The sequence below is a fragment of the Heloderma suspectum genome, chromosome 5 (assembly GCF_057233095.1).
Source record: "Heloderma suspectum isolate Gila_16-S chromosome 5, 16-S_ref, whole genome shotgun sequence".
In the NCBI taxonomy this organism is placed as follows: Eukaryota; Metazoa; Chordata; class Lepidosauria; order Squamata; family Helodermatidae; genus Heloderma; species Heloderma suspectum.
In genome coordinates this window covers 120,955,627-120,976,515 of record NC_139462.1, presented here as the reverse complement: position 1 = coordinate 120,976,515, position 20,889 = coordinate 120,955,627, and the positions used below count along the sequence as shown (strand labels likewise).

The 20,889-nt window shown below is 41.4% G+C and overlaps 1 protein-coding gene across 1 annotated transcript in view; it reads right to left on the bottom strand.

Moving 5' to 3' along the window:
* Nucleotides 1–20,889, bottom strand: part of SH3TC1 (SH3 domain and tetratricopeptide repeats 1) — a 55,082-nt gene that overhangs the window by 30,724 nt on the left and 3,469 nt on the right. Inside the window, exons 4-7 of the mRNA XM_084860358.1 lie at nt 10,569–10,674; nt 8,118–8,258; nt 7,065–7,239; nt 5,676–5,749 (exon numbers count right to left, since the gene is read on the bottom strand). Of these exons, the coding sequence (XP_084716484.1) occupies nt 5,676–5,749; nt 7,065–7,239; nt 8,118–8,258; nt 10,569–10,674 (496 nt within the window). The remainder of the gene's footprint in view (nt 1–5,675; nt 5,750–7,064; nt 7,240–8,117; nt 8,259–10,568; nt 10,675–20,889) is intronic.

The following is a 20,889-nucleotide window of genomic DNA, read 5'->3' as shown; positions in this document are numbered from 1 at the left end:
TGGACAAGACAGAAGTCCTGATTTTTCATCCTGATCGTCCTGCCCGTCTCTTGAGTGTTTCTCCCCTTCTCCTCCAGGGCTGTCAGGTGACCCTCATCTCAGAGGCCATGGATCTCAGGGTTCTGATAGATGATCGGCTGTCACTTTGCTCATTTGTGAATGTGACAGCCAGGGCATGTAGCTTTCATCTTGTGACCATCCACTGGATCCGCCATTTTCTGACCCCCAAGACAGCGGGGCTTCTTGTTCATGCCTTGGTTGTTTACTGCCTGGATTACTGTAATAGTCTCTTGGTGGGTCTTCCTTCTTCGCTCCATCCTCCTATTTTTGTACAGAACAATGCTGTATGTGCTGAATTAGATTTGCCCCATTATTTATGGGCACACAACTATGAGCTGATGCACAGGGTATAGCAGGAGGTTTTGCCATGTGGAGAACCAGTCCTTAATCAACATCTCATTACATGGAGATGATAATACAGGAACTAGGTTGAAGCATTCCTGGGAGCAATCTACATGAAGACACTTTCCAATGTGATTCAGTTTAAAACTGCATTTTCATCAGATTGGATTTGCTCCTCCCATGGCACATACAGCCAATTAAAGCAGCATATACCAAAAAGAAAAGAAAAGAACTGCTTTTGTGTGGCAGACTGCACGAGAAATGACATTAAGTTTCGGCATATATGGGTGGACTCTCGTGGCATCAACAACCTTCCTTAAAAGAAAGTCATTAACCTTATGCAAAGGTGTGCTTCTCTGGATAAGCGCAGATTTAAAATAGGAGGCTTCTCCACCCCTCTCTCTGCTCCATGCTGAGAAAGTGCAGTGGAAGTCAATGGGAATTCCTTCTGAGTAGACATATTTAGCGGGCTGTTCTGAGGACAGAAATTGAGATTTCAAAAGAACTACAGTGATCCCAAAGCAACATGCTGACTTTAAGGCTCATTTGGGGGAAAACAAATCATCTTTTAAAGTCATGAACCTTATGCGAAGCTCTGCTCCTCTGGATAGGGAAGATGACGCAACTTTCCTTTCCTCCTATCAGTGCTGCTCCTCCCAGTTGGCAACAACACCAGTATCCCTAGTTGAGGTGACACAGACTTCCAAACCACCCTGAAGCTGGCATGCTGGGAAAATCTGTCACAAAACAACTTTGCAAAAATGTGGATTTTACAGCATGAAAATCCATGGTTGCTGTGGAGAGGGGGGAACATCATGTGCCACATCCATATGTGAGGTGCAGTAGCACTGGAGTAAATTTCCCATGTAGATGGGGCCCTGCTACAGGCTGTTGTTTCATAACAGCCCTACATTTCTGGATATTGTATGTTCATTTTTCACTTCGACTTGTAGCAAATGGCCCCTGCTATGCCAATGGAAATCAAAAGGCTGTATCACTCTGATATACTGCACAAGCCACTGACACCTCCATTCACAAGTGCCTTAGTAATGCTGGCTAAATGCTAGCTGGCTGGCATGCAATTTGATTAGATTGCTTTAAGTCTGTCATTCTTTCTCTGTGTACTGTTGAATTATATTTTTTGTTTTTCCCTTCTTTTAAAGAATTCAGGGTACCATAAATGAGGTTAGCACATTTTATTCATAGAGTTCATTAGGGCACAATCCTATGGTCTCTGGAGAGCATCCCAGGGACTGTAGGATTTTTTGGATTCCTATTCCCAAAACCATAGACGACTTTGGAAGGGAGACTTCAAGATCCAATCCCTCCCCCTTCCCCTCCCAGCCACCACAGAAATAATCACAGCGCCTGCTTTCCAAGGTCACAAAAGTGGCCTCAGATGACCTTGTAGAGGTCAAAAAGGAGGTGTTCCAGTGGGTGGGGAGAAGAGAGGAGAGGCCAGGATATGAAAACCTGTGCACTGTCTAGCCCCATCCCTGGCAGCGTGCCTCCTCTAGATGGGCTCAGAGGCCTGTCTAGAGGAAACAAGAAAAAAAGGAAGACAGAGAAGCAAAAATCACCTCCGTTGCTTCTCCTGTCCTGCTGGCAACAGCTTGGCAGGACATTTGATATGCAGAAGCCTCTGAGATCAGAGGCTTCCTTCTAACCAGCAGCAACCAATAGTTGCCTTCCCAAAGAATTCCTCAAAATGTATCATACACCTCCAGAGATGCATGCATTTATTAGACCTAAACCAACCTAGATTTGAAGAGCCGTTGTGGTTAAGTGGCTACATTGCCACAATAGCACTGGGTAAAATTGGCTTCAAATCCACATTCAGCTATGAAGCTCACTGTGGGCCAGTCACTATTGTTGTGAGGATAAGTGGGGAACAGAACTAAACCACGTATGTTGCCTTGAACTCCTTGGAGGAAAGGCATGCAATACATATAATTAAATAAATAATAAAATAAAGTAATAACAATTAAAAAATAAAATTGTAGAACTATGCAACACAATAGCCACAACAAAAGTAGTATGTAAAGCCATACACATTGCACAAGGAAAGTTTTTTTAACTTTAGTAAATAAAGACGTCTTAACTAGCCAGTGGGGAAGGGCCATAGCTCAGTGGTACCTTCCTAGGAAAAATAACGAAGCAGCAATGCTGGCCTTCCTGGGCAAAGAGATTGTTTCAGAGCATGGACATCATCACAAAAAAGGCTCTGCCTTGAGTTCCCTGCAGTTTTAACTTCCACAATGGAAAAAGCATGGTATAGAGCAGAGCCAGATAACTGAGGGAACAAGGGCCTTTTATGAGAATATCCACTCCCTTGGGAAGAGGCCATTTAAAATGACAATGACAGGCATGCAACATCCATGTGAGGTAGGTTATGGCGTGAGATGACATACATGATGTTCTTTTGCAAGCCAATGAATTTGTACTCCTTTACAATTGTTTAGTGGATAAAGTAGCAGTTACAGGAACTCTGGGGGAAAGTGAACATGTTGTACTTGAGTTCATGGTTCTAAGGGAAGCAAAAGCCGAGTGTAGTCAAACGTGTACCCTGGATTTTAGGAAAGCTGATTTTCATAAACTCAGAACAATGATCAGTAAGGTCCCATAGCAAGCGACACTAACGAGAAAAGGAGTCCAAGATGGGTGGGAGCTTTTAAAAAAGGAAATTCTCAAGGCACAATTACAAACCATTCCAACAAGAAGAAAAGGTGGAAGACAACAGAAGAAGCCAATGTGGCTTCACAAAAAGCTTAGGGATGACCTGAAAACAAAAAAGGACACATATAGGAAGTGGAAAGAAGGCCAAGTACCAAAGGAAGAGTACAGGCAGGTAGCACAGAATTGCAGGGATGGTCTCAGGAAGGCTAAAGCTAGAACGAGCTGAGGTTAGCGAGGGATGCTAAAAACAACAAAAAGTCTTTCTTCAGCTATGTGCATAGTAAAAGGCAGAGGAAAGAAATGGTTGTTCAGCTATTAAATAAAGATGGCAAAATGATAACAGATGACAAAGAAAAGGCAGAGGTGCTCAATTCCTACTTTGGCTCAGACCCTCCCAAAAGAGGGTTTATGACCTCCCTGGCAAAGGCGAAGTACAAGCTGAAGGGGCGGGATTGCAGCTGAGATAGGCATATGGTCAAGGAACACCTAATTACTTTGAATGAGTTCAAATCTCCAGGGCCAAATGAACTGCATCCTAGAGTAATAAAGGAACTGGCAGAAGAACTCTCAGAACTGCCGTCTATTCTCTTTGAGAAATCATGGAGGACGGGGGAAGTGCCAGATGACTGGAGGAGGGCTAATGTGGTCCCTATCTTCAAAAAGGGTAAAAAGGAGGAACCTGGGAACTACAGACCAGTCAGTCTGACATCAGTCTTTTGGAAAATTCTGGAGCAGATGATAAAGCAATCCATCTGTAAGCACCTTGAAAACAATGCAGTGATTACTCAAAGCCAACATGGATTTGTCAAAAACAAGTCCTGCCAGACAAATCTGATCCCATTTTTTGATCAAGTAACCTCCCTTGTAGACCGTGGGAATGCTGTAGACATCATATACCTTGACTTCAGCAAAGCTTTCGACAAAGTGCCCCATGATATCCTGATGAGCAAACTAGCTCAACGTGGGCTAGATGAAACAATGATCCGGTGGATCCACAGTTGGCTACAGAATCGGACTCAAAGAGTGCTTATCAATGGGAGCTTCTCAAACTGGGGAGAGGTAACGAGTGGGGTATCGCAGGGCTCAGTCCTGGGCCCAGTGCTCTTCAACATTTGTATTAATGACTTGGAGGAGGAGGTGCAGGGAATGCTCATCAGATTTGCTAATACCTTGGAAGACAGAAACAAAATTCAAAGTGATCTGGATAGACTGGAGCACTGGGCAGAAAACAACAGAATGACATTTAATAGGGATACATGCCAAGTTCTGCACCTAGGAAAAAGAAACCAAATGCACAGTTACAAGATGGGGGATACCTGACTCAACAACACTACAAGCAAGAAGGATCTTGGAATTGTTGTCCATCACAAGCTGAAGATGAGCCAACAGTGTGATGTGGCTGCAAAAAAGGCAAATGCCATTTTGGGCTACATTAATACAAGCATAGCTTCCAAATCCCAGGAAGTACTAGTTCCCTTCTACTCAGCACTGGTTAGGCCTCATCTGGAGTACTGTGTCCAGTTCTGGGCACCACACTTGAAGAAGGATGCAGGCAAGCTGGAGAGGGTTCAGAGGAGGGCAACAAAGATGATCAGGGGACTGGAAACAAAGCCCTATGAAGAGAGACTGAAAGAACTGGGCATGTTTAGCCTTGAGAAGAGAGACTGAGGGGAGATATGATAGCGCTCTTCAAGTACTTGAAAGGTTGTCACAGAGAGGAAGGCCAGGATCTCTTCTCAATCATCCCAGAGTGCAGGACATGGAATGATGGGCTCAAGTTACAGGAAGCCAGATTCCAGCTGAACATCAGGAAAAACGTCCTGACTGTTAGAGCAATACAACAATGGAACCAGTGACCTAGTGAGGTTGTGGGCCCTCCAACACTGGAGGCATTTAAGACGAGGCTGGACAGCCATCTGTCAGGGATGCTCTGACTTGGATTCCTGCATTGAGCAGGGGGTTGGACTTGATGGCCTTGTAGGCCCCTTCCAACCCTACTATTCTATGATTCTATTCCATACGCAGGGCCAGCATTTTGCTGCCTGAGGCAAAATGCAAGATGGCGTTATCCCCATTCCATGCAGAGAAGCCAGCTGGACTGGCAGTTCAATCTTACTTCCACACTGTAGACAGGACAGTATCCTCCACTACACCTGAGGGCAGCAGGCTAGTTTGGGGGGTATCTAGTAGGAGTGGAGACAAGGTGTTGGAGGACACAGCTGTGTCCTCCAACACCTTGCCTCCGCTCCCTGTCCCTCAGTATCTTCTGCCTAATGAGCCAACCCTGTCCATAATAGCAGATAATCACAAGGCAAAAAATAAAATAGCACCAATTTCACAAGTGGTGGTCCTACCAAGTTAAACATTAGTTCATTCCTCAGCTTTACAAACATTGGGGCAGGATACATGTCATAGATATGGAATAGCTTTGGCTATTGGGTGGTATAAAAATGTAATAAACACATAATCCATTTGGTGGGTGAGGGGGGATTTATATGATCTGCATGGTATTGGTGAAAACATTTCTCCAACCCAATGCAGCAGAGATGAAAATAAGTAATATTATTAGGGCTTCTATTTTAATCGCAGTTACTTACCAATTTGATCAGTGACTACAGATTCCATTTTTCTGGCAAAATCAGCAGGGTCTGCACTTGTTTTAAGAAACCACCTTGAATGGAAAAGTTCAAGGAAATTAGAAAGGCTAAAATAAATGGTATCAACAATTTTAATAATGCTCTGAACAAACACTACCTCAGACTTCAGATCACTTCAGCACTCACTTTAAATAAACTATTATATTTGTTATAATAAGTGAAACTGCACAAATTGTGGAAGAGTAGGAAAATACCAGAGCACACGAATTCAGTTTCCTGGTGATGTAAAATGCCATTGTTCAATGCAGATTACACATAAAATGGAAAGGAAGGAGGAATTGTCCTTTACAAAAAAAGATGAAGTTTTTCCTATTTTCTTCTTTGTAAATGAATCAAGCTGGCCGCCATCCAACACAAAGGATCTTCTAATACTCAGCATTTATATATTGCTTTTGAGGTTTAAAAGAACTTCACATGTATTCTCTCATTAATTCTTTCAAAAGGGAACTTATCTCTGTGTTGGATTGTGGCTGTTTATATATCATCTCACTGTTGTTGCTAAATTTAGGTTTGCAAGAAAGCTGTGTTAAATATTCATTGTGAAATGTAACATACTGCTTGCATAATAACAAACTGATTAACTGGATCTTTAAGTGCCATTCTATATAAGCATGTTTTATTCCAAATGAAAAATGACAGTTCTTTCAAGTCACTTCCCATTTAACCATCAGATGGAATCAGAAAGAAACCAATACTAGGAATGTTCAAAACAGCCCCCTTACATGAATGCAAGGGCAGCAGGAACATGCCTGCAAGCCAAGTTTTCTGCCACCATCCTCAGTGGCCATACCCCAGAGTCTGTGCCTTTGACAATAGTGTGAAATTAGTCCCTCTTCACACAGACGCTGAATATGTGGCCACCAGAGGTTGTGGCCAGCACAAGTGGTCAGTGAAGCTAGCCAGTGCAATCCTTTTACTCCTTCATACATTCATTGGACACTTGGCAGGGGGAGGGCAGGGCGGCTCTTCTGAACGCCACTATTGCTACACACTGTTCTTTACATTTTTCATACAGCTCTTTTGATTTTGAATTGAAGGATGGAAAATCAGTTTTCTTTCTTTACAGAAAATAGTTGTATTTTGTGCTTCAGTTGGATATAGCATACATTCATAAGGATAGCATTATTTTGAAAATATGGCAAGAATGATCCTCGCTTTCAGTATACATCAAAAAAATTGAATATTAATCCTTCCCCCATCTGGTGTCAAATTAGGAAGAGACATGTACTTTATTATAAAAAAGTCATTCTGTGTTATGAAAAATATATTTGTGCACAAGTGTGTGCACACACACACACACGGAACTGAAAATCAGGTTCAGGTACCTACTGATGAAAAGCGATCAGGGGCTCTGAAGTGCCTTTAGCTAGGTCATCCCACCCTGTTGCTTCTGCGGCTCTCTCAGTAGCAGCCCACTTCAGCTGGTAAATCCTGACCGCTCCTCTGTCATCTGCACTTCTTTTTTCACTTACAACATTTTCAGGATGAAATACAAAGAAGGTACCTTAAGGAAAAAGCTACATATAAAACAGGTCTAGTATTTTGAAGACTTTTAAACATGAACTACATGAACTACTGATACACACCAGCTCTGTATGAGTTGGGAGGCTTTCCAATAGAAATAAATAACTACTTATACTAAATTTATATGCATCCTCACTCTGAGTCCCAGCCAAAGTAAGTCAATACATTTTGTCAATAAGCCTTTATTATTAAATTTAGTCTGTTTTTTCTTCCATCCTAATTAATAGCCTTCACTTAAAATTTCATAGAATCTTTTGCATAAGAAAATGCCAGAGGTGTTAATATTGGTAAAAAGATAACATTGCTTCTTATATATGACAAGTTGGTTACCTGCGAACATAGTTTATGGAGAAAAATCTAATGAGAGGTTTAAGTTAACTAACTGTGTTTACTAAAACATTCAAAGTGTTACATCTGTTGTCTTTACAAAACTTCCTTAAATACAGCGATCTTGGTGTAACCTCCAGGATGGCAATAACTAAACATTGACTGGGTTACTTTTAACTGTAGGTGTCTCTTAATCCCTTCATGCTTTGTTTGCAGGCTGTATGTTCCTAACATATCATTGTACTTTGACCTGCATTTATGTTTATAAAAGTGTACAGATACTTTTTTTGTGTACATATTTCATTTTGCTCCAACTTGCAATTAATTATGTTTGTTTAATTATACTTGACATTTTTTGATATTACAAATAAAACTTTATAGTACATTGTTATAGAAGTGGGTGGGAAGACAATGCAACATTCACTTGTAATACAGAATATTCAACAAAATTTGTTCCAAAAGATCTTCATTCAGTTCAGTGAATATTGAATAGTTCCTGATGATCATAATAATAATTACAAACACTGCTACCTTCTTGAATTAAGAGTCCTCTGTATATCATGTCAAGACATTCTTCATCTAGATGGATATCAATTCCAACTGCTTCCGCTGGTGGAGAGAGCCATAAACAGTCGTCTAGCAACAGATTCTCCATACAATGATTTAAAAAACCTGTCAAAGACATTTTTCAATATAGACCTATTATTTAAAGCAATTTACTCTTTTTTTAAAAAGCCACTAACAACAGAATGTGGGCAGATATCTTAATCACATTTATCTGAACTCCATAGTGTTTGTATCTGCAATCCAAGAGATCTAAGGTTATTTAAATTCACAAAAGAAAAAGAAGGCTAAAGCTGCAAGGCAGCTGTGTCTTACAGAAATGATCTTTCAGCACTTTGTTATACCACATTGAATGTTGCAAAAATGGGAAAAGACTTCTTTTGAATTCTGGTGACTTTAGTTCTTTTAAGTACCACTGATTCTAATCTCAATACATGCTATCTCTGCCATTGAAACCAACTGCATCTGGGTACCTAATTTTGGTCAAATTATATCCTGAATGTTTTCTCAAACTGAAACTTCTTTGAACTCAAGAAGTTCAGATGACAGCCTATTACAAGCACACTTCACTCAAAAAGCCATTGAAATATAGTGCATGCAATTATAAAAAGGTAAAGGTAAAGGTGTCCCCAACCAGTCGTGTCTGACTCTAGGGTGTGGTGCTCATCCCCGTTTCTAAGCCGAAGAGCCAGCGCTGTCCTAAGACGCTTCTGTGGTCATGTGGCCGGCATGACTGAACACCGAGGTGCACGGAATGCTGCTACCTTTCCCGCCAAAGCGGTACCTATTTATCTACTTGCAATTTCTTGCTTTCAAACTGCTAGGTTGGCAGAAGCTGGGACTGAAGACGGGAGCTCACTCCGTCACGCAGCACTCGGGTCTCAAACTGCTGACCTGCTGACCTTCCAGTCTGCAGTTCAGCGTCTTAACCACTAAGCCACCGCGGTCCCACGCATGCAATTATACCCTATAACTATTTCTATTGGATTACATTATTTCTAACACCAACATTATTAATGGACAGGTGCACCTTACTCTGCTCTGGAAATAATTTAGGGTAATGCTGTAGTGGATTTGATACTGGAAGAACTGGCGAGGAGTTTTAGTGAACTCCCACAGCTGCGTTCTGAATAGTGTGTTAAATGCATAGAGACTTGTGTAGTCTAATGTAGTGAGCAGATTTTAGCTAACCAAAAGGTAGGCCCCTTGATGGGCAGCTTTTTTAGTGGGCTTCTTACATACTCTTAATTGGTACCAAGCAAGTGCAGCTCCATATGTAAACAACTGTACATCTACCTGGTTACCTAACCCTTTTGAGATAAGGGTGTAGTGTTTTATCTCACCCATGAGCTGGGAGGCACTCCCTCCTTGGGTGGAATGTCAGAGCCTCTTTCTCACAGGAATGGCAATTAATTTCTCAGACTGGGATGGTTCGAACATCTTCGAGAATATGAAAGAGGACTATATAAGTTGAGAACAACGCAAACCAATTTGATCTCGCTCCAAGGGGGAGTACGTACGCTACCAACCTGGAGAAATCTTGCTGGTACTAGGGTAACATCTCATTTTTGGGGGGGGGGGGCAGAATACTATCAGCTGTGGTGAAGGCCGGCTTTGTCAGCTGAAGGGACATGCGCTTTCTTTGTATATTATTTCTGTCTCCACATATCATCTTTGTGTACTCAATAAACTGTTAAATGGCTCCATTTGTAATTTGTTTCACTTTAGTGCCCACGAATCTGGTTTGATTGGGAGCTAGGTTAATCAGGATCCCATAAATCAATAAATCTATACAAATGTATTACTTTGTTGAGTCTTTACTAGAGTGCTCCTGGGAACCATTACAGAAGAGCCTCAGATCCTGGAGACTATTTTGCCTACTCACCACTATGGCATCCAAGGATGAGAGCAACTATGGGAAATCTAGTTCCTAATGATTCCTAGCATCTCGGAAAGGTTCCTAGCATCCCTAGCAACCATTTGCTGCAGCATCCAGGGACTCAGGACACCACAGGAGTTACAGTTCCCACAATTCCCAGATTGTAGAACCCATGGCCCACCCACACCAGTTTGCGGGAGCCAGTCATACTTCCTAGCTCAATAATTTGAGAAAAGGGGGGAGGGCAACTCCTGCGAACAAAAGTGGCATGAAAGAATCTATTTTTGATCACACCCACATCTTGGAGGGATCTGGATCCAATCCAAAATGGATCCAAGAGGTAGACTCCAAATATCTGGTCCATGAATCTTCCATTTTGGATTTTGTTCAATCATTAACTGAAGTATCACCATATACAGCATTTAAAATCTATTCTTTAAACTTAACTTATGTTTGTAAAGCAGTTTATATTTTTTACTATTCAGAGTTACCAATAACCACAAAAATACTGAACTTTCTTATAGGCAGAAGTGCTTTACCAAGGGAATAATACGTTACAAACTTCCAGATTTCTTCAAAGGTCCAAAATGTTACCACTATTAGGTGGTCTTCGCTGTGAATGGACAGTAGTCTGGCAGACAGCTCCTAAGAAAGGCAAGACACATTCATGTGATAGTTCTATAGAAGAAACCAGTAAGCTACACTTGTGTTTAACAGAAAGGAAGATTGTGGAAGGAATTAAACTATTATCCCCAAGAATAACAGGGCTAAAGTTGACACAAGACAGATTGGAGTAAAAAAGAGGGCCTACTGCACCAAAGAGAGAGATAAAAAGAAACAACAGCATCTAATTATACAAAGCTACTGATTAAAGAAATATGGCACACAGAATAATGAATATGGCCTCAAATTCCATGTTTTCAAAGGTTCAGGAAACCAACAGACATACTACCATGCCCAACCAATAGATAGTAGTTAATCAGCATAGACATTGAGTTTTACAACTTATTTCTGCCTTTCATAGATGGCTGCAGAATGCACATCCAAATAATTGTTTTGAAAATACTGGGGTTTACTAAACATTTATATTCCATCATTAAGAATCAGTTATTCCAAGATAATTTTTTTTTACATCTGTTCTGTTTAAGAAAAAAAGGGTTAAGGCACTTATATATTCAGTCTATAGCTGGATGAGCTACCCATATAAATCTATACAAGAGCCAACAGAAAATCACTCTAAAAAAAACCTTACAAGATAAAAACAAAGTCCTTTTTAAAGTGGGAAAGAGAGGGTTTAGTGGAGTTCCCTGGGAGGAGAATTCCACAACTGTGGAGCTACCATCAAAAAGACCCTGTCCCTGGAACCTGTGACTGAGGGCCCATGCACAGGAGCTCCATTTCTCAGAGCCATCCCCTACCATCCTTCTTGGCTCAGTAATGTTGAATAAAGGGTGGCAGAGGGCAGGGGGCAAGTATTACCAAGGAACTCAGCCTCACTGCCATTTTAAGCATACTCCTAACATCTTGATTCTAGAAACTCATGCAATGCCTCAGTAAGGTATGTCAAGTAAAAGTTTGGACATACAGGACAATAAAGTGGATGCACATTGTCAACCCTGTTTGGGCATACACCATAGGTGGCGTTTTCACTACTATGCAAAGGGCACGGGACCTCTAGAATATTCAGAGGCCTTGTCATCCAAGCCACATGCCTTATTAGCCATCCAGAAACCTAAAGAGGGAAAGTTCAATGCCAAGGCACTGCCACCACCAGTAAACACATTAACACTAATCAGCATCAGTTAAAGGAACTACTGGAAGAGCTTTTGTGGGTGGAAGAGGTTACATGTATTATTGAGAATATGAGGAATGGGAAACCTCTTATAGAACTGTATGAGGCACACTTAGATTTTTTGACTCCCAACCTTTCTTGTCTTTATCATAAAGCCTTTGAATCAGGAATTTACCAGTATCTTTATGTGATGCTTATATATCGCTTATTCCTAAAGCAGGCAAAGAGTATACCAACTGTGTAAATTACAGGCCAGTTTCTTTAATCAATGTGAATGCTAATATATTAATGACAATTCTTGCTAATGCTTAAGAACGTAAGAAGAGCCATGCTGGATCAAACCAAGGGTCCATCTAGTCCAGCATTCTATTCACACAGTTACCAACCAGCTGTTGACTGGGAACCCACAAGCAGGACAAAAGTGCAACAGCACCTTCCCACCCAGCTTCCCCAGCAACTGGTGTACATAGGCATACTGCCTCTGATACTGGAGGTAGCACATAGCCATCAGGACTAGTAGCCATTGATAGCCTTCTCCTCCAGGAATTTATCTAACCCCCTTTTAAGGCCATCCAAATTGGTAGCCATCACTACATGTTGTGGTAGCAAATTCCATAGTTTAACCATGCACTGTTTGAAGAAGTACTTCCCTTTATCTGTCCTGAATCTCCCACTAATCAGCTTCATGGGATGACCCCGGGCTCTAGTATTATGAGGGAGAAAAATGTCTCCCTGTCCACATTCTCCACACCATGCATAATTGTTTAACCTCTATTATGTCTCCCCCTGCTCTCCTTTTTTCCAAGCTAAACAATCCCAGCTGTTGTAACCTTCCCTCATAGGGGAGATGCTCCAGCCCCTTGATCATTTTAGTTGCCCTTTTCTGCACTTTTTCCAGCTCTACAATATCCTTTTTTAGGTGTGGTGACCAGAACTCTACACAGTATTCTAAGTGTGGTCACACCATAGATTTGTGTAAAGGCAGTATGATATTAGCAGTTATATTCTCAATTCCTTTTCTAATTATGCCTAACATGGAGTTTGCCTTTTTTACAGCAGCAGCACACTGGTTTGATATTTTCATTGAGCTGTCCACCACAACCTCAAGATCTCTTTCTTGGTTGGTCACCGCTAGCTCAGTTCCCATCAGGTTATTCTTAAAGTTGGGATTTTTTGCCCCAACGTGCATCGCTTTACGCTTGCTTACACTGAACCGTATTTGCCATTTGGATGCCCAATCTCCCAGGCTGAAGAGATCCTTTTAGAGTTCTTGACAATCCTTTTTTGTTTTAAACACTCTAAATAATTTGGTGTCATCTGCAAACATGGCCACTTCACTGCTCACTCTGAATTCTGGATAATTTATGAACAAGGTGAAAAGCATTGGCCCCAGTACAGATTCCTGTGGGACCCCACTATTTACTTCCCTCCATTGGGAGAACTTACCATTTATTTCTATGATCTGCTTTCTGTTCTTCAACCAGTCACTGATCCACACGAGGACCTGTCCTCTTATTCCATGACTGCTAAGTTTGCTCAGGAGTCTTTGCTGAGGGACTTTGTCAAAAGCCTTTTGGAAGGCCAAGTAGACAATGTCTATCCAATCACCCCTGTCTATAGGTCTATTGACACTCTCAAAGAACTCTAAAAGGTTAGTGAGACAGGGCTTACCTTTGCAGAAGCTGTGTTAATTCTTTTTCAGCAGGCCTTGTCCTTCTATATGCTTACTAATTTTATCTCTAATAATGCTTTCAACCAATTTACCCAGAACAGACATTAAGCTAACTGGCCTTTAATTTTCCGGATCCCCCCGGATCCCTTTTAAAAAATTGGTGTTACATTGGCCATCTTCCAGCCCTCTGGTACAGAGGCTGATCTTAGGGACACGTTGCATATTTTGGTTAGAAGATCAGCAATTTCATATTTGAGTTCTTTGAGAATATCTATCTATCTATCTATCTATCTATCTATCTATCTATCTATCTATCTATCTATCATCTTCTATTTATTTATTTTTCATTTCTCTATTGCCCAATAGCCAAAGCTCCAGTATGGATACCATCTGGGCCTGGTGATTGAAACTTCATCTTTTGTCACCAATATTTGCCTCAGTTCCTCAGACTCCCTTCCTGAAAACATCAGTTCAGGCACAGGTATCTCTCCTATATTCAGTGAAGACCGATGAGAAGAATTCATTCAGCTTCTCTGCAATCTCTTTGTCCTCCTTTAGTACTCTTTTAGCTCCATTGTCATCCAAATTCCAACTGCCTCCTTAGCTGGTTTCCTCCTTCTGATATATTTAAAGAATTCTTTATTGATGGCCTTGATATTGTTAGCGATATGCTCTTCAAAAATTTTTTTGCATCTCTTATTGTCTGCTTGTATCGCCTTTGTGCTCCCTTTTGTTTTCCTCACTTGGGCAAGAGTTCCCTTTTCTGCAGAAAGCCCTGTTTTCTCTAATTGTTTTCTCTAATTTGACACTGCTCATTAACCATGCCGGTGACCTCTTGAACTAGGGGCTACTTTTCCTAATCTGTGGTATACGTTTTAGCTGAGCTTCTATTATTGTGGTTTTGAGTAACTGCCAAGCATTTGAAGGGATTTAACCCTCTTGACTCTCCTTTTGAACTTACTTTTCCCCAGTTCCCTCATTTTAGAGAAGTTTCCTCTTTTGAAGTCAAATGTAACTGTGTTGGACTTCCTGGGCAATTTTCCTCTCAAATATATATTGAATCTGATAGCACTGTGGTCACTGTTTCCAATTGGTTCATCAAGATTTACATCTTTTACTAGGTCGTGGGCAAACACCACTTAGGATTAAATCCAGGGTTGCCTCTGCTCTGGTCAGTTCTAGGGCACAGTCATTTAGGGCATCGAGAAATTTAACCTCTTTCTCATGACTGGAACATGCATTTATCCAGTCAATGTAGGGGTAATTGAAGTCACCCACTGTTACAACACTTCCATGTTTGGAGGCCTCCCTGATTTCATTTTCCATCTCAAGGTCACCCTGAGCATTCTGGTCTGAGGGACAATAGCACATTCGTAGCACTAAATTAGTTTTGGAGCCCAGTATTGTCACCCACAGCTCTTCTGTGGAAGAGTCTACCCCTTTTAGGTGTTCTAGTCTACTGGACACTATGCCCTCTTTGACCTACACAGCAACATCTCCTACATGCCCTTCCCTGTCATTCCTGTAGAGTTAATATCCAGAGATGACCGTATGCCACTGGTTCTCTCCGTTCCACCAGGTTTCTGTAATGCCCACTATATCCAAGTTCTCCTTTAAAACCAAGCAGTCCAGCTCTCCCCTTTTGGCTCGGAGGCTTCTAGCATTTGCACAGAAACACTTATACATGGTGTCGCTCCCCACATGTCTCTGGCGTGCACATCTTTTTTAATGGCAATCTGGCCTCTTTGATTGCCTATCATATTCTACCACGTACTCATGGCCCATTTCCTCCCCTTCTACATTTGGGCAATCAAAAATATTTTCATCTTCATCCCTGTGGGGTGATTTAACCCAAACTAGATGCTTCCCAGCTCCTGTCGGCTTTCCCCAGGGTTTAGTTTAAAAGCTGCTCTGCCATCTTTTTTATGTTTAGCGCCAGCAGTCCGGTTCTATTTTGGTTCAAGTGGAGCCCTTTCCTCTTGTGCAGACCCAGCTTGTCCCAAAATGTTCCCCAGTGCCTAACAAATCTGAACCTCTCCTCCCTGCACCATTGTCTCATCGAGACATTGATACTCCCCAGCTTTGCCTTTCTAGCTGGCTCTGCACATGGAACAGGTAGCATCAGAGCTCGCCTTAGGGGTGGGTGAACTGGGCTAAAGGGGTGCCAAACTGAGCTCAGTGGCTGTTTTTTTAATGTACTCTCTGTAGTGAGCTAGGGTGGCACTAAGCAAGTGTCTGTAACCTTAAATTCAAGGTTCTACAGGTTGTTTGGGACTACAAAAAATGATCTTCCTTCAATTGGCTTTGAGGGAAGTTTCTTTTAAAATTTCCTCTTTGATGTCATTTGTGCTAGGTAAAAATCAGTGGAACACAGTTTTACTTTGAGGCAACGGTACTGAACATGTAGGATGTCAAATACTGTAAACACTATAAGTGCGCGTTATATATATATATATATATATATATATATATATATATTTTAAAAATCTGTGATCTGTAACCAGTCAGCTGTATACCTTTTTATTTATAACTTTTCTTTATTATTATTATTACAAATAAAAATAATGGATATTCTAAAACACAGAATGCTTACTAAAATATAGGAACTGCTAGAAAACAAAAACTTTTATAAGTGAAACCTCTGATAGTTCTGCTGTGCTGCATAGTGCACTGGCAACTGCGCAGAATTTGGCTTTTCGAACTTTGGCTGGTGCGAACAGTGGCTGAGAGATAAATGTTTTGAGCAATGTCATTCTCAACGGACATCACACTTGCACCAGGCCCCATAAATTCTCTGGGTGGCCCTGCAAAACTGATGGGGGGGTACCAAAGGCCCTCCTTGCCGAGGGTGTTATTTATCCTACAGCTGTCCCTGGGTAGCATTTCAGAGTAAGCTACCTTGATGGTCCTGGATTTCAACCTCCTACCTAACAACCTAAGTGTGGCTTCTAGGACCTCACAACTACATTTCCCCACATCGTTGGTACCACATGAACCACGACCACTGACTCCACTCCAGCACTATCTACTAGGCTGCCTAGACGGTGCATGATATCTGGAACAATCGCACCAGGCAGGCAATTCCCCATGCGGTCTACATGCCCATCACAAACCCAGCTGTCAATGTGTTGAATGATCAAATCTCCTACTACCACAAGCCCCTCTCCCCTGGAGGCACATCCTCAGTGCGAGAGGATATTTGCTCATCTTCTGAAGCACGGGTCCCTTCTAAGGAATCATTTCCCTCTGATGACCTCTTTCCCCGAGACCTTCATTCTCCTTGACAGCAGAGGAGCGGTCACCTTAGGAGTAGGACACTGCTAATAGGTCCCTGAAGGTCTTGTCCACCAACCTCTCTGCCTCTCTTAGCTTCTCCAGGTCAGCAACCTTGGCCTCAAGGGAATGAACTTGTTCCTTGAGAGCCAGGAGCTCATTACACCGAGCACACACCCACGACTTCTGTCCAGCAGGCAGACAGTCATACACGTGGCACTCGGTGCAATACACTGGATAGCCCCCACCCTCCTGATGGCTTTCTACCGTTATAACTGGTTTTTTTATTATAATTTATGTTATGTTATTTTATTACTATTTTGGGGTTGTTTACCTGGAAAACTAAGTTGTTACTAGGAGAAGGTGGGGAATATATTTATAGTTATTTATTTACAGTTACTTACTATGCATAGGGAGGGGAGAGCAGGCCTCCTTACCCTGCTGCTAAACCTGCACAGGTGCTTAACTCACTTGTTTGCTGATGCTTTGTCACTGGGGCTGAGATGCTGTCACTGGGGCTCCTCAAACTCGGGGAGCTGGCTCCCTCCCAAGCCTGCCTCCTGATATAGATAGGCCCAGCTGGCACAGATAGGCCCAACTGGAGTTCAGCGTTAGTACATTCTGATCAACTAGGATTTATTCACCAAAGACAGAGAGCAGATCATTTAAGGCTTGTAGTAAATCTGATTGCTTTGAATACTAAAAGAATGGATTTGGCTGCAATTATTTCACTTGATGCTGAGAAAGCATTTGACAAATTATATTGGCAGTTTATGTTTGTTATTTTGGGTGGGGAGAGCCTTTCTGCAGGAAATTTTAAGATGGATTAGCATTTTATATCTCTCTCCTTTGTTACGAGTGAGGACGAATGAATTTTTTCAAGCTTTTTTTTTGTTTAGAAAGGAGCACAAGGCAGGGCTGTCCTCTTTCTCCCTTGGTATTTGATTTGTTTCTGGAACTCAAGGCATGTGCAATCAGGCAGAGTGGAAAAATTTAGAGTAGAAAAATGAGCAGGTAGAATATAAAACTGCTTTATATGCAGATGATCTGTTGTAGCTTAGTCTTCTATATGGAAATTAATACAAATTGATACCTTGGTATATTTTTGGCCTATGCTATCAATTGGTCAAAATCTGAATTAATGCTGTAGGGAATACTAAGTCACCCAATATAGTTACTAAATGGCAACTCCATTGGTGTCCAGAAACAATAACTGGTATACTGGTGCCTAGAGATATTTCTCAAGAAATATCTTGGTATACTGGTGCCTAGAGATATTTCTCAAGAAATTAAACTGAATTTAAGTGAATTGCTGACAGATATTTCTCTTGATTTGGAAAGCTGGGCATCACTTAATTTAAGTACTTGGGGTAAGATTAACATACTTAAGATTAATGTCTTGCCATGGGTAATTTATGAATTGGGGAATACTCCTTTATATATTCCACAAATGCATTTTCAAAAACTTTATGCAGCATTTCAGAAGTTTCTTTGTGGGGGGTGGGGGAGATTTCTCCTCCACATTTTTCTCTTAAGAGGATGCAGTTGCTGCTTAGGGAGAGATAATTTAATCTATATCGTAAGACTTATCTATTATTGTATGTACAAATGATTGGAAGGTGTATTTTCCCATTAATACTCTTCCATAGGCTACTCTGGATTCAGTTTGACACCTCTTTCTGGCTGGATGGTGTTAGGATCCAGGTATATTAAAAAGAAAGGATTTGTTCCACCTGCAGTTTGATTCATATTCTCATGCTAAATTAACTTTGAAATCCTGATTTGAAAATGGAGAGGTGGTCTTTTTTATGGAAGAATTGGGTTGATAGTTGAATTTATACTTTAGATAATAGGATTGAATGAAGAGTTTTTACCATTTTCAGTACTGTGACTAAAATACCATTTATCATCTAGTGCTGGGTTCAACTACAGCTATATATTTGGTGCTATATATGGGCCATCAGCAGTGGGTGCTTCAGCACCTCCTATATTGTTGGAAGGATTTATTGGTTCTTTCCAGAAAGCTAAGCTTACAATAGCTGTTTATAAACGTATTTTGGAATGTAATAAAATAGTTGTTCAGAATGTTAAAGAGGAATGGAGTATGGAATTAGAATACTATATACAGCCCAGTCAATGGAAAGTTGCTGTAGCTTCCATATGTATTATTTCCATAGATTTCAAACTGAGGTTGATTCAACAAAAAATGATGTTTTATCTATACTGGACAGCACAGCAGCTTGTTAAGAAGATGCTGGCTAGCTCTGCTAGATGCTGGTGATGTAATGTGTACAATGCCTTGTTGAGGCATATGAGGTGAGCATGCCCTGCAGTGGCTTCTTTCTCATTGGAAGTCATTGCTTATATCAATTTTGTTCTTGAAAAATCTGTAATGATCGCGGATGTTCATGTGGTTTTAAATTATATTCCTATGATGTGGGGATTAACAGATGGGCTGCAAAAGTGGTCTCCGAGAGGACTTACAGTTGCAAAGAGGAATCATAAAGGAATCATAGAATCATAGGGTTAGAAGGCACCTACAAGACCATTGAGTCCAGGCCCTGCTCAGTGCAGGAAGCCTTATTCCCAAGCAGTCTCCCATCCAAGTAATAACCAGGGCTGACCCTGCTTAGCTTCCAAGATCAGACAAGATCAGGAGACCAGCAGTTTTGAAAGATAAAGACCCACCACCTATCATTCAATGGTCAGACTGTTCTTACTGGTCTTGCTGCATTTGAACGTGTATCCTACAGCCATCAATTTCATCTAGATGCTTATTTAGATATATGGATTGCTTATATTAATGTGTATATTTGAAACAGAACAGCACATAGTTAAACTATGGTATTCACTTCCAGAAGATGTAGTGATGGCCACCAGTTTGGATGGCTTTAAAAGGGGATCAGACAAATTTATGGAGGATAAAGCTATCAATGACTACTAGTCCTGATGGCTATGTGCTACCTCCAGTATCAGAGGCAGTGTGCCTATGTATGCCAGTTGCTGGGGAACATGGGTGGGAGGGTGCTGTTGCACTCGTGTCCTGCTTGTGGGTTTTCCATGGGCAGCTGGTTGGCTACTGTGTGAACAGAATGCTGGACTAGATGGACCCTTGGTCTGATCCGGCATGGCTCTTCTTATGTTCTTAAGTGTTGAATTTTTTTTTCTTTTCTTTTTATTAATGGTCCATCTGTCCATCTAGTCCAGTATTCTGTTCACACAGTGGCCAACCAGCTGTCAACCAAGAACCCACAAGCAGGACTTAGTGATCCATAATCTTTAAGAAGCACTCCTATAACTCTGGTGCTCTGGTTCACAAAATGAACTCCCGGATTAGAGCAGTCAGCGAAAGAAAAGTCCTCCTCTATTTTCACCTTGGAATAGATAATATGTGCGTTTCAATCCTTTCCCTCTTCAATCTTTCTTTCCTTCTCCCTATTAACTCCAAGAAGGGTCTCATGTCATCATGGGTCAAGTTATCTGCATTCAGGTCCCTATCACCATTCCAACTGGACTCCTCACATTTCTATCCAGCCCCCTGTGTCCTATCTTCTTATTGGGAGCAGGATCTCCTCTTCCTCCCATTGAAACCCTTCACATGCCACTCCTTCTATCTTACTCCTTCTTTCCACCCCCAAACTCCCCATAGTGCTAACTAAATAGTTGCTGATCCTACTTGTATACTCCCTCTATTTTGTACAAAACTATATGCTTCATTATTTTAGTCTCTGACTCTTTATCTTGTTGCTAATTCCCCATATTAGAATTTTAGGTCCGTTGCTTTTCCCTACTTGAGCGTTTCAGTTCCTGCCACTGTGAACCATGACTCTGGGCCAAATACCCTATTGACACATGTTCCTCGTGTATACATGAACATCACATGTATGGATGGGGACGCATGGTAACAAGGTGGTAAAGCAGCTCCTGAGAACTGCTGAAACAGACCTATACTGGAGCTTCCCTAATATCCAGAAAGGAGAGCCACAACTTGATACCAGACTTTTTTTTAAAGAAAGAACGTGAAACAGCATAACTTCTCCAACAATTGGAGCACTATATTGTGACTGTTGGCATGTGCTGATACTATAAACACAAATGATAAAACACATGTGACCTTTCAAAC